Source organism: Carcharhinus amblyrhynchos, chromosome 18, assembly GCF_965287045.1.
Source record: "Carcharhinus amblyrhynchos chromosome 18, sCarAmb.v2.hapA, whole genome shotgun sequence".
NCBI classification, from domain to species: domain Eukaryota; kingdom Metazoa; phylum Chordata; class Chondrichthyes; order Carcharhiniformes; family Carcharhinidae; genus Carcharhinus; species Carcharhinus amblyrhynchos.
Genome location: NC_137341.1, coordinates 12,799,929 through 12,813,578, shown reverse-complemented (window position 1 = coordinate 12,813,578; position 13,650 = coordinate 12,799,929). Strand labels below are relative to the sequence as shown.

The window sequence follows — 13,650 nt, the reverse complement described above, 5'->3', positions numbered from 1 at the left end:
AGATGACACAAAAATAGGCAGGACAGTAAGTTGAAATGAGGAAATAAAAAACCTTACAAATAAATAGATAGGTTGGTAGAATGGGCCAAAATCTGGCAGATGGAGTTTAACGTGGATACGTGTGAGGTTGTGTATTTTGTTCAGAAAACTGGAAGGCAACTTATTATCTAAATGGGGAGAGACTTTGGGATGCTCTGGTGCAGAGGTATCTGGGTGTCCTCGTTCGTGGGTTACAGAAAACTAACATGCAGGTAGAGCAGATAATAAGGAAAGCAAATGGAATGTTGGCATTTAGCTAAAGGATTAGAATATAAAGATAAAGAAGTATTGTTGCAACTATACAAGGCATTGGTGAGGCCATTTCTAGAATATTGTGCACAGTTTTGGTCCCCATATTTGAGGAAAGATGTAGTGACCTTGGAGGCACTTCAGAGGAGGTTCACTAGATTGATTCCAGAGATGAGGGGTTTGTCATATGAAGAGAGGTTGACAATTTAGGCCTGTACTCTGGAATTTAGAAGAATGAGGAGAGATCAAATTAAGGTATACAAGATAATAAAAGGTATGTATAAAGTAGACACTGAGTGGATACTTCTGCTGGTAGGGCATCCTAGGAGGAGAGGTCATAATCTTAGCATAAGGGGTAGCAAATTTAAAACAGACTTGAGGAGAAACTACTTCTCCCAAAGGGTTGTGAATCTGTGGAATTCACTACCGCAAAGTGCGGTGGATGCTGGGACAGTGAGTGAGTTTAAGGAGGCATTAGACAAATTTTTAATTGGGGTTGAAGGTTATGGGGCTAAAGTAGGAAAATGGGGATGAGGAGCATATCAGCCATGATTGAATGGTGGAATGGACTCAATGGGCCAAATGGCTTAATTCTGCTCCTATATCTTACGAACCATGATCTTATTGAATAGCAGAATAGATTCAAGGGGCTATTTGGCTTACTGCTGCTATCTATGTTCTTGTGTTACTTGCCCTATTACCACTCACTTTGGCTTGCACGTTGTCCCTTTGTCATTTAATCTATCCTTTCCTCCACACTATTACAGATATACCCTTTTGTTCATTTCTCACCCTCCCCCTTTCATTTACTCAAAATCTATTACGTTTTTAGTTTTCCAATTATGAAAGGTCACAGAATTGAAATGTTAACTCTTTCTCTCTCCACAAATGTTGCCAGACCTGCTGAATGTTTCCAACCTTTTCTGTTTTTATTTTCAGCATCCAATAATGTGATCATCTGTGTATTAGGCTTTTGATGTGGCGATGCTGGCATTGGACTGGGGTAAACACAGTAAGAAGTCTCACAACACCAGGTTTAAGTCCAACCAGCTTATTTGATAGTAATCAAGTAGTAATCCTTCATCAGGTGTGTGGAACCTTCCTGACGAAGGAACACCGTTTCCAAAAGCTTGTGGGATTACTATCAAATAAACTGGTTGGACTTAAACCTGGTGTTGCGAGACTTCTTACTGTATGAGGCTTTTCCCAGTGAATTGAATAGAGAATAATGGATGATGGAGATTTTTAGCTTATTATCTCATTGAACCATCACTGTAACCAAGAGGTGTAATCATTCTACACAATTTTTGTTTTCTTATAATATATGCATTATAGAGTTTCTGGGTTATTTTCTCTGTCATAAGAACATAAGAAATAGGAGCAGGAGTAGACCATCTAGCCTTCGAGCCTGCCCCGCCATTCAATAAGATCATGGCCGATCTGAAGTGGATCAGTTCCACTTTCCTGTTTTCTCCCCATAACCCTCAACTCCCCTGTCTGTCAGAAACCTATCTACCCGTGACTTAAATATATTTAGCGAGGTAGCCTCCACCACTTCAACGGGCAGAGAATGTGAATTGGTAATTGGACATTGGTGCATACTGTTAGGATTTGGTGAAGGATATGTCGGGCAAATCTTTTATACACTTATAAGCTTTCATTTACCAGAAATAGAACATTACAGCGCAGAACAGGCCCTTCGGCCCACGATGTTGCGCCGACCAGTTAAAAAAACAATGACCCTCTAACCTAAACCAAACCCTTTCCATCCATAAACCTATCCACGGATCCCTTAAACGCCCCCAAACTAGGCGCATTTACAAGTGCAGCAGGCAGGGCATTCCAATCCCTCACCACCCTCTGGGTAAAGAACCTACCCCTGACATCCGTCCTATAACTACCACCCCTTAATTTAAAGCTATGCCCCCTCGTGCTAGCTTTCTCCATCCGAGGAAAAAGGCTATCACTGTCCATCGTATCTAAACTTCTAATCATCTTATGTGTTTCAACAAGGTCCCCTCGTAGCTGCCTTCTTTCTAACGAAAACAGCCTCAAATCCCTCAGTCTCTCCTCATAGGACCTCCCCTCCATACCAGGCAACATCGTGGTAAACCTCTGCACCCTCTCCAAAGCCTCCACATCCTTCCTATAATGTGGGGACCAGAACTGCACACAATACTCCAAGTGCGGCCGCACCAGAGTTTTGTACAGTTGCAACATGACGCTGCGGCTCCTAAATTCAATCCCCCTACCAATAAACGCCAAGACACCGTATGCCTTCCTAACAACCCTATCTACTTGATTCCCAACTTTCAGGGATCTGTGCACACGTACACCTAGATCCCTCTGTTCATCCACACTATTCAGAGTCCTACCGTTAGCCCTATACTCTACACATCCGTTATTCCTGCCAAAGTGAATTACCTCACACTTTTCCGCATTAAACTCCATCCGCCACCTCTCGGCCCAGCCCTGCAACTTGTCCAAGTCTCCCTGTAGACTAAGACACTCTTCCTCACTATCTACCACACCTCCGACTTTGGTGTCATCAGCAAATTTACTAATCCACCCAACTATACCCTCATCCAGATCATTTATAAAAATTACAAACAGCAGTGGCCCCAAAACAGGTCCCTGAGGCACACCACTCGTAACTGAACTCCATGACGAATACTTACCATCAACCACCACCCTCTGTCTCCTATCCGCCAGCCAATTCCTAATCCAATTTCCTAAATCACCCTCAATCCCATACATCTGCAATTTCTGCAGAAGCCTTCCATGGTGAACCTTATCAAACGCCTTACTAAAGTCCATATATACCACGTCAACTGCCTTACCCCCATCCACCTCTTTGGTCACTTTCTCAAAAAACTCAGTAAGGTTAATAAGGCACGACCTACCCTCCACAAAACCATGCTGACCATCTCTAATCAATTCATTACTCTCCAAATAACTATAAATCCTATCCCTAATAATTTTTTCTAAAACCTTCCCCACAACAGAAGTAAGACTCACCGGTCTATAATTCCCGGGGAAGCCTCTGTTCCCCTTCTTAAACAATGGGACAACATTCGCTAACCTCCAATCTTCTGGCACTAGACCAACGACGACCTGAAGATCAGAGCCAGAGGCTCTGCAATCGCCTCCCTTGCCTCCCAGAGAATCCTAGGGTAAATCCCGTCCGGCCCAGGGGACTTATCTATTTTCAAACCCTCAAGAATATCTAGCACATCCTCCTTATCAACTGCAATACTGTCCAGTTTACAACCCTGTAACCCAGTGTTCTCCACAGCTACATTTATGTCCCCCTGTGTGAACACCGAAGAGAAATATTGGTTCAATGCCTCTCCAATCTCTTCTGGTTCCACACATAAATTCCCACTGCTGTCTCTGACTGGCCCTAATCTTGCCCTAACCAACCTTCTGTTCTTTACTTATCTATAGAACGCTTTAGGATTCTCCTTAATCCTATCAGCCAAAGTCTTCTCATGTCCTCTTATAGCCCTTCTTAACTCTCTCTTTAACTCCCTCCTAGCCAATCTAAAGCTTTCTAGTGCACTACCTGAGCCCCCAAGTCTCATCTGGACATAAGCCTCCTTTTTCTTTTTAACCAGCGAATCAACTTTCCTAGTGTACCATGGTTCCCTAGCTCGACCAATTCCTCCTTGCCTGACAGGGACATACATATCCAGGACTCGCAGTAGCTGCTCCTTGAAAAAACTCCGCATTTCGGACGTTCCGAGACCCTGTAGTCTCCTAGTCCAACCTACGCTTCCTAATTCTCTCCTAATAGCCTCATAATTACCCTTCCCCCAGCTAAAACTACTGACCCGAGGTTCATGCCTATCCCTTTCCATCACTAAGGTGAACGTAACCGAATTGTGGTCACTATCACCAAAATGCACCCCAACTTCCAAGTCTAGCACCTGATCTGGCTCATTTCCCAGCACCAAATCCAATATAGCCTCACCTCTAGTTGGCCTATCAACATACTGAGTCAAGAAACCTTCCTGCACGCTTTGTACAAAAACTGACCCCTCTAATGAGCTAGAGCTATAGCTATTCCAATCAATATTAGTAAAGTTAAAGTCCCCCATAACAATTACCCTATTACTTTCACTCCTATCCAGGATCGTCTCCGCAATCCTTTCCTCAACCTCTAGAACTTTTAGGAGGTCTATAAAAGACTCCCAACAGGGTGACCTCTCCTCTCCTATTTCTAACCTCAGCCCAAACTACCTCAACAGACAAGTCCTCATCAAACTTCCTCTCTGACACCATGATACAATCCTTGAGTACTAATGCTACCCACCACCACCAACCCCCCCACAACTCCCACTGAAGCATTGGAACCCCGGAACCTGCAACAACCATTCCTGACCCTGCTCTATCCATGTCTCTGAAATGGCCACAACATCAAAGTCCCAGGTACTGATCCACGCTGCAAGTTCATCCACTTTATTGCGAATACTCCTCGCATTAAAGTATACACATTTCAAACCCTGCTCCGCTTCACCCCCACGATGCCATGCGTTGCAGTCCCCATCTATGACCCCCTCACTTTCACCCCCGCTACTCAGGATCCCACCCCCCCTCTGAATCAGTTTAAACCCCCCTGCATAGCCTTAGCAAATTTTCCCCCCAAGATATTGGTTCCCCTCTGATTCAGGTGTAGACCATCACTCCTGTAGAGGTCCCACCTTCCCCAGAATGAGCCCCAATTGCTCAAGAACCTGAACCCCTCCCTCCTGCACCATCCCCTCAGCCACGAGTTCAAACTTTCCCTCTCTCTGTTCCGCTCTACACTATCCTGTGGCACAGGCAAGAGTCCCGAGATAACCACCTTGTCCGATTTGGCCTTAAGTTTCCACCCCAACTCCATAAATTTCTGCTTAATATCCCCTTCCCTTAACCTCCCTACGTCATGCATCCCCACATGAACTATGACTTGGAGTTGATCCCCCTCACCCTTAAGAGTCCTGAACACCCTCTGCGAAACATCCCGGACCCCAGCCCCTGCGAGGCAACACACCAGCCCTGAGTCCCTACCATTACCTCTGACTCTCCTATCCGTCTGCCTAACTGTGGAGTCCCCAATCACTAAGCCCAATCTTTTACATCCCCTAACCTCCTGAGCCTTCACAACAGGCTCACCTCCAGAGACCTGCTCCCTTTGGCAATCTACAGTTGATTCCTCCTCAACTGTAGCCCCCAGGACAGAAAACCTATTTTGGAGGGGAACAGCCCCAGGGGATTGTCCCCCCAATTGCTTCTTTCCCCTCTTCCTGGCAGTTACCCAAGACCCATTTCTAGGAGTGACTATCTCCTTGTAACTCCTATCTATGTCTGCCTCAGCCTCCCGAATTATCTGGAGTTCCTCCACTTCCAACTCCAGCTCCTTAACATGCTTCTCCAGAAGCTGCAATTGTATACACTTCCTACAGGTAAAATCAGCAGAAACACTACTGATGTCCCTCACCACATACATACCACAGGACGTGCAGCTTACTGCCTGAACTGCCATCCCTGAAACAATTTCCAGCATAAAAGAAAAACAACAAAAAAAACTTCCCACATACTTATAATTAGGTTAGAGGAGGTGGGAGGGTGGGATTCTCTACCAGCGTAGAGGATCGGGTATCCTTTCTGTGCCGATTTATAGGGTCGGAGACCCGAAAAAAAAACTACAAATACCGGTAAGCGTCCTAGTGACGACTTCCGGTTTCGAACTAATTTTAAAAAAAAGAAAAAAAAACCACCGCTACTCGCGACTTTAACTAGAAATAAAAGTTAAAAAATATAAACAAGAAAATGTACCTTACTCGCGACGTCCACACACGCCCAAAAATCACTGCCTCTCGAACCTCCAGCTAACAATCTTTCAACCTGCTCTTGTGCCCTCAGTTAATGCCTACCATTTGAATGCAATTAACAGAAATGAATAAACAAATTACACATGGTATCCACATGAATTAAGAATATTTGTAATATTTTGAGAATTCATTAGTTTTATTTTTCTATTGATTACCAGGAAGCCTGTGTTAAGTGCTTGTCTTTTTTTTTGAGTGTCAAATGGTGAAGTTGCTATCATGTTGAATCATAGAATGAAACAGCCAAAGAAGGTCATTTCATTCATTGTGATTGTGCCAACTCTTTTGAAGAATAATCAAATTAGTCCCACTCCCTGTTTTTTACCCCATATCACAGCAATCTGTTCCTCTTTAAAGTATTTATTCAATTTCCTTTTGGAAGATAGGTTTCCGCCATCCTTTCAGGCAGTGCATTATAGACCATAACAATTCAGTGCTGCGTAATTTTCATTTGCTGCAGTTATTTTGCCAGTTACCTTAAATCTATGTGCTTTGGTTAGAAACCCTTACAAAGTGCCTTCACGTCTGTTGCTGTTTAGCTTTAACTATAGTTTGAGTAGGATTCTCCACCGTTCATGCCAGCGGGATTCTCCCATCCCGCTGCTGAGAATGGAGATTCTTCATCCTCTCTGACAGCAGTAGCAGGGCATGAATGGCTGGAGAATTCTGGCCTTTTGTTGTTGATAAACTCAATCTAAACAAAACCAACAAAAGATATTTAGCAGTCAGGATTCCATGGGTCATTCATTGGAACAACATTGTGTTCAGGTAAACCTTGACAGTAGATAAAAGCAAATTACTGCAGATGCTGGAACCTGAAACAAAAACAGAAAACATCGGAAAATCTCAGTAGGCCTGACAGCCTCTGTGCAGAGAGAACCAGGCTAATGTTTCAGGCCTGCATGACTCTTTGTTATGGCTCTGACAAAGAGTCAACAGGTTTGAAATATTAGTTGTTCTCTCTGGTCACGTGCTGTCAGATCTGCTGAGATTCCAGCATTTTCTGTTTTCGTTGTTGAAATTTGACAGTAGCTTGACTATACTTGGCACGCTGACATTTAAACTGGTTAGTAAGATGAAATCGTTACACCTGTGGAGGGTGTAATGATTTATAACTCTCACCTCACATATGATTCCTCCTCAAACCTTCAATAATTGTGCCCCCAACTCCATTCACTGTTAAAGAAAAGTTTGAAGGTAGAATTCTTTTGATATTAAAACACTAGGGGGTATTAAATTAGTTTTGATTTGCAGTATAAACATGCTGTTGCGATTCTCCAATGCTAATATTGACTTGTTTTCTCTCGTGCAGAGATTGATAGTGTGTTTGGAAGAGAGTTTGTACATTCACAATATCCGAGATATGAAAGTACTGCACACCATTCGAGAAACGCCACCAAACCCCTCAGGTAATTCCGACGCTGTAAATACCAGCTTTAATCCCAAAAAGTGGGGTAGTGACTTTATGTAGCAGGTTTCTTTGAGTTGTAAGCGCATATTTTTCAACCAACAACAGCAAATAACCTATTTAATTAAAAGCAGTGTCCAACATGCACCTATAATACATGAGAAAATTATCCATATGAAGTGTTTATCTGACTTTTTGTCTAAAATTTATTCATAAAAATACATCAAATCACTCCTAATTGAACAGTTCTGACTGCTTCAAATATTACTTAAAAGTTGTGAGTAAAGCACAGCATGTAGACAGCAAAACGATATCAGGCTCCCAACACAACAATAACTTCTGTTCGTACATATAATCAGCGTTGTATTGTTCAGATTTGTTTTATTGCACTGTCTTATGACTTTGAGCTCCTCTTTTATCACTGGATTTTGAGGGAGTTTGCTGAGGGCAGTGACCTAATTGAGGAAGGTGAGAACAGTAGTATCTTTGTGTTCACAAGGTTTTTACAGTTTTGGATAGATTATAAATTGCGCTGCATTTTTTTTATTCTGGAATTCTCATTAGTTAGCTTAAGTGAAGAAATATAATGTCCTGAAATTCAAGACAATTTTGTTATTTTCAGGGCTATGTGCACTTTCCATTAATAATGATAATTGCTACCTTGCTTATCCTGGAAGTGCAACAATCGGGGAGGTACAGGTGTTCGATACTATCAATCTGGTAAGAAGTTACACATTCATGAATTTAACTTGTGCAGTATTATTTGATACAAAGTTGAAGTAACATATAGTTTCAGCATACATTAAATTATTTGTGATGTAAACATAATGGTTCATCTAATATTGCTGCTTTGCAAATTACTTGACTGTGTTCTCAGCTTGAACTCCATCACCAGTGAAATAAATTTTAACCTGGAACAACAACAAGTTAAACATTTAAGAACATAAGAACATAAGAAATAGGAGCAGGAGTAGGCCATCTAGCACTTCGAGCCTGCCCCACCATTCAATAAGATCATGGCTGACCTGTCGTGGCTCAGTTCCACATTCCCGCCCTCTCACCATAACCCTTAATCCCCTCGCTTATCAAAAACCCATCAACCCGCGTCTTAAAAATATCTAGCGAGGCAGCCTCCACCACTTCAACGGGCAGAGAATTCCAGAGATTCACCACCCTTTGAGTGAAGAAGTTCCTCCTCAACTCCGTTCTAAACCGTCCCCCCTTTATCTTGAGGCTGTGCCCCCTAGTCCTACTGTCCTTTCTGAGCGGGAAGAGTCTCTCCACCTCTATCCTATCCATCCCATTCATCATCTTATATGTCTCAATGAGATCTCCCCTCATTCTTCTAAACTCTTAACGAGTACAAGCCTAGCTTATTCAGCCTCTCCTCATAGCTCAACCCCCTCAACTCCGGTATTAGCCTAGTAAACCTCCTCTGCACTCCCTCCAAGGCCAAAATATCCTTGCGTAAGTGCGGCGCCCAAAACTGCACACAGTACTCCAGCTGCGGCCTCACCAGTGCCCTATACAGCCGCAGCAAGACCTCCCTACTTTTATATTCAATCCCCCTCGCTATGAAGGCCAGCATCCCATTCGCCTTCCTGACCACCTGCTGCACCTGCAAGCTGGGTTTTTGCGACTCGTGCACAAGGACCCCGAGGTCCCTCTGCACCGTCACCTGCTGCAGTTTTTCGCCACGTAAGTAATAGTCTTTCCTACCAAAGTGGACCACCTCACACTTGCCAACATTAAATTCCATTTGCCAGTTCCTGGCCCATTCGCCCAGCCTATCTAGATCCTTCTGCAGACTCTCCACACCCTCCGCACAATTTGCTATTCCACCAATCTTGGTGTCATCAGCAAATTTCAACACCGTACACTCGGTTCCCTCCTCCAGATCATCTATATAAATGGTAAATAGCTGAGGCCCCAGCACCGACCCCTGGGGCACTCCACTAGTCACCAACCGCCAATCCGAATAGCGCCCATTGACCCCCACTCTCTGCCTCCTATTTGACAACCAATCCTCTATCCACGCTAACACCCTACCCCCAACTCCATGCCCCCTTACCTTCTGCAATAACCTCTTGTGAGGTACCTTGTCAAACGCCTTCTGAAAATCAAGAAAGACCACATCTACCGGCTCTCCTCTATCCACCGCCCTAGACACATAGAACTCTAATAAATTTGTCAGACACGACTTCCCCTTAACGAAATTGTGCTGCGTCTGCTCTATCAAGCAATTCCCCTCAAGATGCCTCGCTATTTCCTCCTTGATGACGGATTCTAACATTTTACCTACAACAGACGTTAAACTAACCGGCCTATAATTCCCTGCCTTTTGCCTGCCACCCTTCTTAAACAACGGCGTAACATTAACCGTTTTCTGATCTTCCGGCACTTCCCCGGAATCCAGCGACATTTGGAAAATAACCACCAAGGTATCCACTAACCACGAGGCATCTTTCAGAACCCTCGGATGCATTCCATCCGGTCCTGGGGACTTGTCCACAATCAGTCCCTCCAGTCTGTCGAGCACCGCCTCTCTAGTAACAATAATGTCATCGAGACCCTCCAGTCCGACCACCTTTCCATCGCTAACACCCGGCAAATTATTCACGTCCTCCTCCGTGAAGACCGAAACAAAAAAGTTATTCAAGACCTCAGCCATTTCCCCCATCCCCTACCACTAAGTCCCCCCTCTCATCCTCTAAGGGTCCAACGTTCACCCTAGCCAGCCTCTTTTTATATATTTATAAAAACTCTTGCTTTTTTTTATATTAAGTGCTGGCCCAGCTTCATAGTTTCTCCTACCCTTCTTTATCAACTTCTTGGTCAATCTTTGTTGACATTTAAACCTCTCCCAATCCTCTTCTCGCCCACTACTCTTAGCTACTCTAAACGCCTCCGCTTTTAATTTAACACTTTCCTTCACCTCCTTCGTTATCCACGGCTTATTACCTCTCCTCCTACGGTCCTTTTTAACCGTCGGAATAAATTTCTGCTGAGCACCAAGAAAGATCTCCTTAAAGATCCTTCACTGCTCCTCAGCAGACCTACCTTCCAACGCGCTCCCCCAGTCAACATTTGCCAATTCTTCTCTCATCCTACCGTACTCCTCTCTGTTCAAACAAAGGACGTGTGTCCGGGAACCCATTTTCTCCTCCTCCATCTGCACCAGAAACTCCACCATACAATGATCACTCTCCCCAAGAGGATCCTTCACTGCAAGGTCCCTGATTCTACCCACCTCATTACATAACACCAGATCCAAGATAGCTCACTCCCTTGTCGGCTCCAGCACACACCGTTCAAGGAAACTATCCCGGCAGCATTCCAAGAACTCCTCCTCGAGCCCACCGCGTCCAACGTGGGTCGACCAATCAATATGTAGATTGAAATCCCCCATAATTATCGCCGTTCCATTCCTGCACGCCGCACTTATTTGTGCGTTAACAGCCCGCCCCACCTCCAGATCATTATTCGGGGGCCTATAGACGACACCCACCAGCATCTTCCTCCCTTTGCTGTTCCTAATCTCCACCCACAACGATTCCACTTTCTGCTCTTTGTTCAGGTATTTAAAGAAGATGTTGATTTTTTTGGCATTTCTTTAAAAAGTTAATGCACGATGGAGGATTGAGGAACAGAATTTCAGATGGCGTATATTTGATGGCCGAAAGCTCTGCTGCCAAGGTGGAGTGAAGGGGAGGGGCAATATTACACAGCAGATGAAAGTCTGAAGAGCAAAGGATGCAAGGTGGCTTGTAGGTCTGAAAGAGGTTGCCTGCATAATGTGGAATTAAGGCCAGAGATGAAGTTAAAAATGAGAACACTGATTTTGAAATTAATCTGTTGGGAATTGAGAAACCAACAAAGATATGGGGGATGGCATTAGTGTAGGATGACAAGCAGGATAAAGGAGTATGTTGAGTAGAATTCAGAAAGCTGGTAAACAAGATTGTGTTGGTGAACGTTGAGTTGAAGGTTTTGTCATTGAGCTTCTTGCCAACAGTTGAAGTTAAAATAGCTGATCTGGATCTCGGCTTAAGCTGGAAGCTCAGCTCAGGGTCATATAGAACATTGAGTTTCTGCTTGAATAAGTTCAGCCTGTGGTAACTGTCGGGAAGGGGAAGTGAGGGTAGTCGGTCTGTTTCCAGTGCTCTTGCTGTTGAGCTTGAGAATTTGAAGGGCTGGAGTGGTTTGCCTGGAAGAGGGGACAGTTGGGTAGGAAGGTGATGACAGTGATTGGGAGTGATTGAGTTTGTGATTCTAGGGTGTGGCTGGCAATCAGTTCTAATATGGGCTTGGGAAGAACAGTCCCAATCCTCCTGCCTCTGCATTCATATAATAGCAGTCCTTTTATGGAACCCAGCCACACACAGCTAGTTTTCCTAAATGAAGCGTTGGTTGCCAGCTGCCTCGAGGCAAACCAGTATCACAGTGACTCAAACAGGTGCTAACCCTACTATTGCCTTTTTCAGCCCGTGATACCTTTTTTGATGTTTCCAACATGATGAGTGGCACACTGAGTTTATAATCACGCATTTCCTGCCGATTGAATTTATAGCATAGACTCTGTTAGCCCTGCAAAATTGCCACAGTGTCATCAAATTTCTAGGCCTGTTTTTTTTTACCGGACTGCAGCGTCAGTTCTCGATTCGTTTTGTGTCTGATAGTATGTTTGGGACACTGTAGTAAAACTCTGGAAAAAGTGTGTGATAATAAATAATAGTTTTAAAATTACAAAGCTTGCTGCTGGAAATTATTTAAGTTGGGACACCATCCTCTGAGGAAGAGGTCACATTAACCTCACACATGAAAACACTTTTTTCATAGACAAGAGTAAACACAAACTGTGTCCATGACACACAATGATTATTCAGTTAATGTTTCAAGGAATCTGTAACCTTATTCCATTTTACTCTTTTTTTTTTGCCCAACTGACTTTGTTGTGGCTCTTCCCTTTATGAAGACATTACTCTGCGACTTGAATGTTCACTTCTCCCTTCTGTGAGAATTAGGTATCCAGAGGCTTTGCCCCTTTACTCACTGACAGCCCAGACACCTCAAACAGTTTCAGGCCCACTGTTTTGTGATGAGCATATGTGAAGATTTACCAGTAAGAAGTCTCACAAGACCAGGTTAAAATCCAACAGATTTATTTGACAGCACAAGCTTTCAGAGTCTGAGGCTCCTCCTTCAGTAGCACTGCTTATGATAGTGCAAGACAAGCTGTCACCCTCCCAGGAGTGCAAACTGTGCTGTCGGCTGCTTAGTGTAGCCTGCATTCTGCACCATCTTGAGAAGAACGCTTGAGCTGTGCATCTTCTGCAAGCACCAGAAGTAACTGCACTGGTGATATGATGTCACAGCCCTACATGCTGATGTGACACCTATTTTCCAAATTTGAACTACATGTAGACACGTTAAACAAAATTCTTTATCAGTTGCTGAAGATCAAGTATTCAGTTGCAAAATGGGCCCAGGGGTACTAGGTGTTTAAAGTGCTAGATACCCAACCTGTGAGCAAGACATCCTGCTGTTGTGGAATGTCATGAAGTATTCTGAAGATTTTCAGGAGATGTTTGGCTAGATTTCTGAAATTGGCATGGTGGCACAGTGGTTAGCATTGCTGCCTCAGTGTCAGGGATCCAGGTTCAGTTCCTAGCTTGGGTCACTATCTGTGTGGTGTTCTCCCTATGTTTGTGTGGGTTTCCTCCAGATGTTTTGGTTTCCTCCCACAGTCCAGGTGGATTGACCATGTTAAGTTGTTCCTTAGTGTCAGGGGGATTATCTAGGGTAAATGCATGGGGTTGTGGGGGTGGGGCCTGAGTGGGATTGTGGTTGGTGCAGATTTGGATAGGCTGAATGGACTCCTTATGCACTACAGGATTCAATGACATGAGTGTAGCTCACTCACAGGACTGTTGAATGGGTGATCTGTCCACACACAAGCTGCTACTGATATCTGAGCTGCAGCATCTCTTATCAGTGTGACACATGATGGAACTGGTAGGCTGCAAAGAGGATAAACTCTGTGCTACGCCCTATGCCCACTTGGAACTGGATTCTTTTATG

General features: G+C 44.1%; 1 protein-coding gene across 1 annotated transcript in view; it reads left to right on the top strand.

The window, feature by feature from the left end:
• Positions 1-13,650, top strand: part of wipi2 (WD repeat domain, phosphoinositide interacting 2) — a 65,138-nt gene that overhangs the window by 32,729 nt on the left and 18,759 nt on the right. Inside the window, exons 4-5 of the mRNA XM_080206393.1 lie at positions 7,474-7,570; positions 8,192-8,289. Of these exons, the coding sequence (XP_080062519.1) occupies positions 7,474-7,570; positions 8,192-8,289 (195 nt within the window). The remainder of the gene's footprint in view (positions 1-7,473; positions 7,571-8,191; positions 8,290-13,650) is intronic.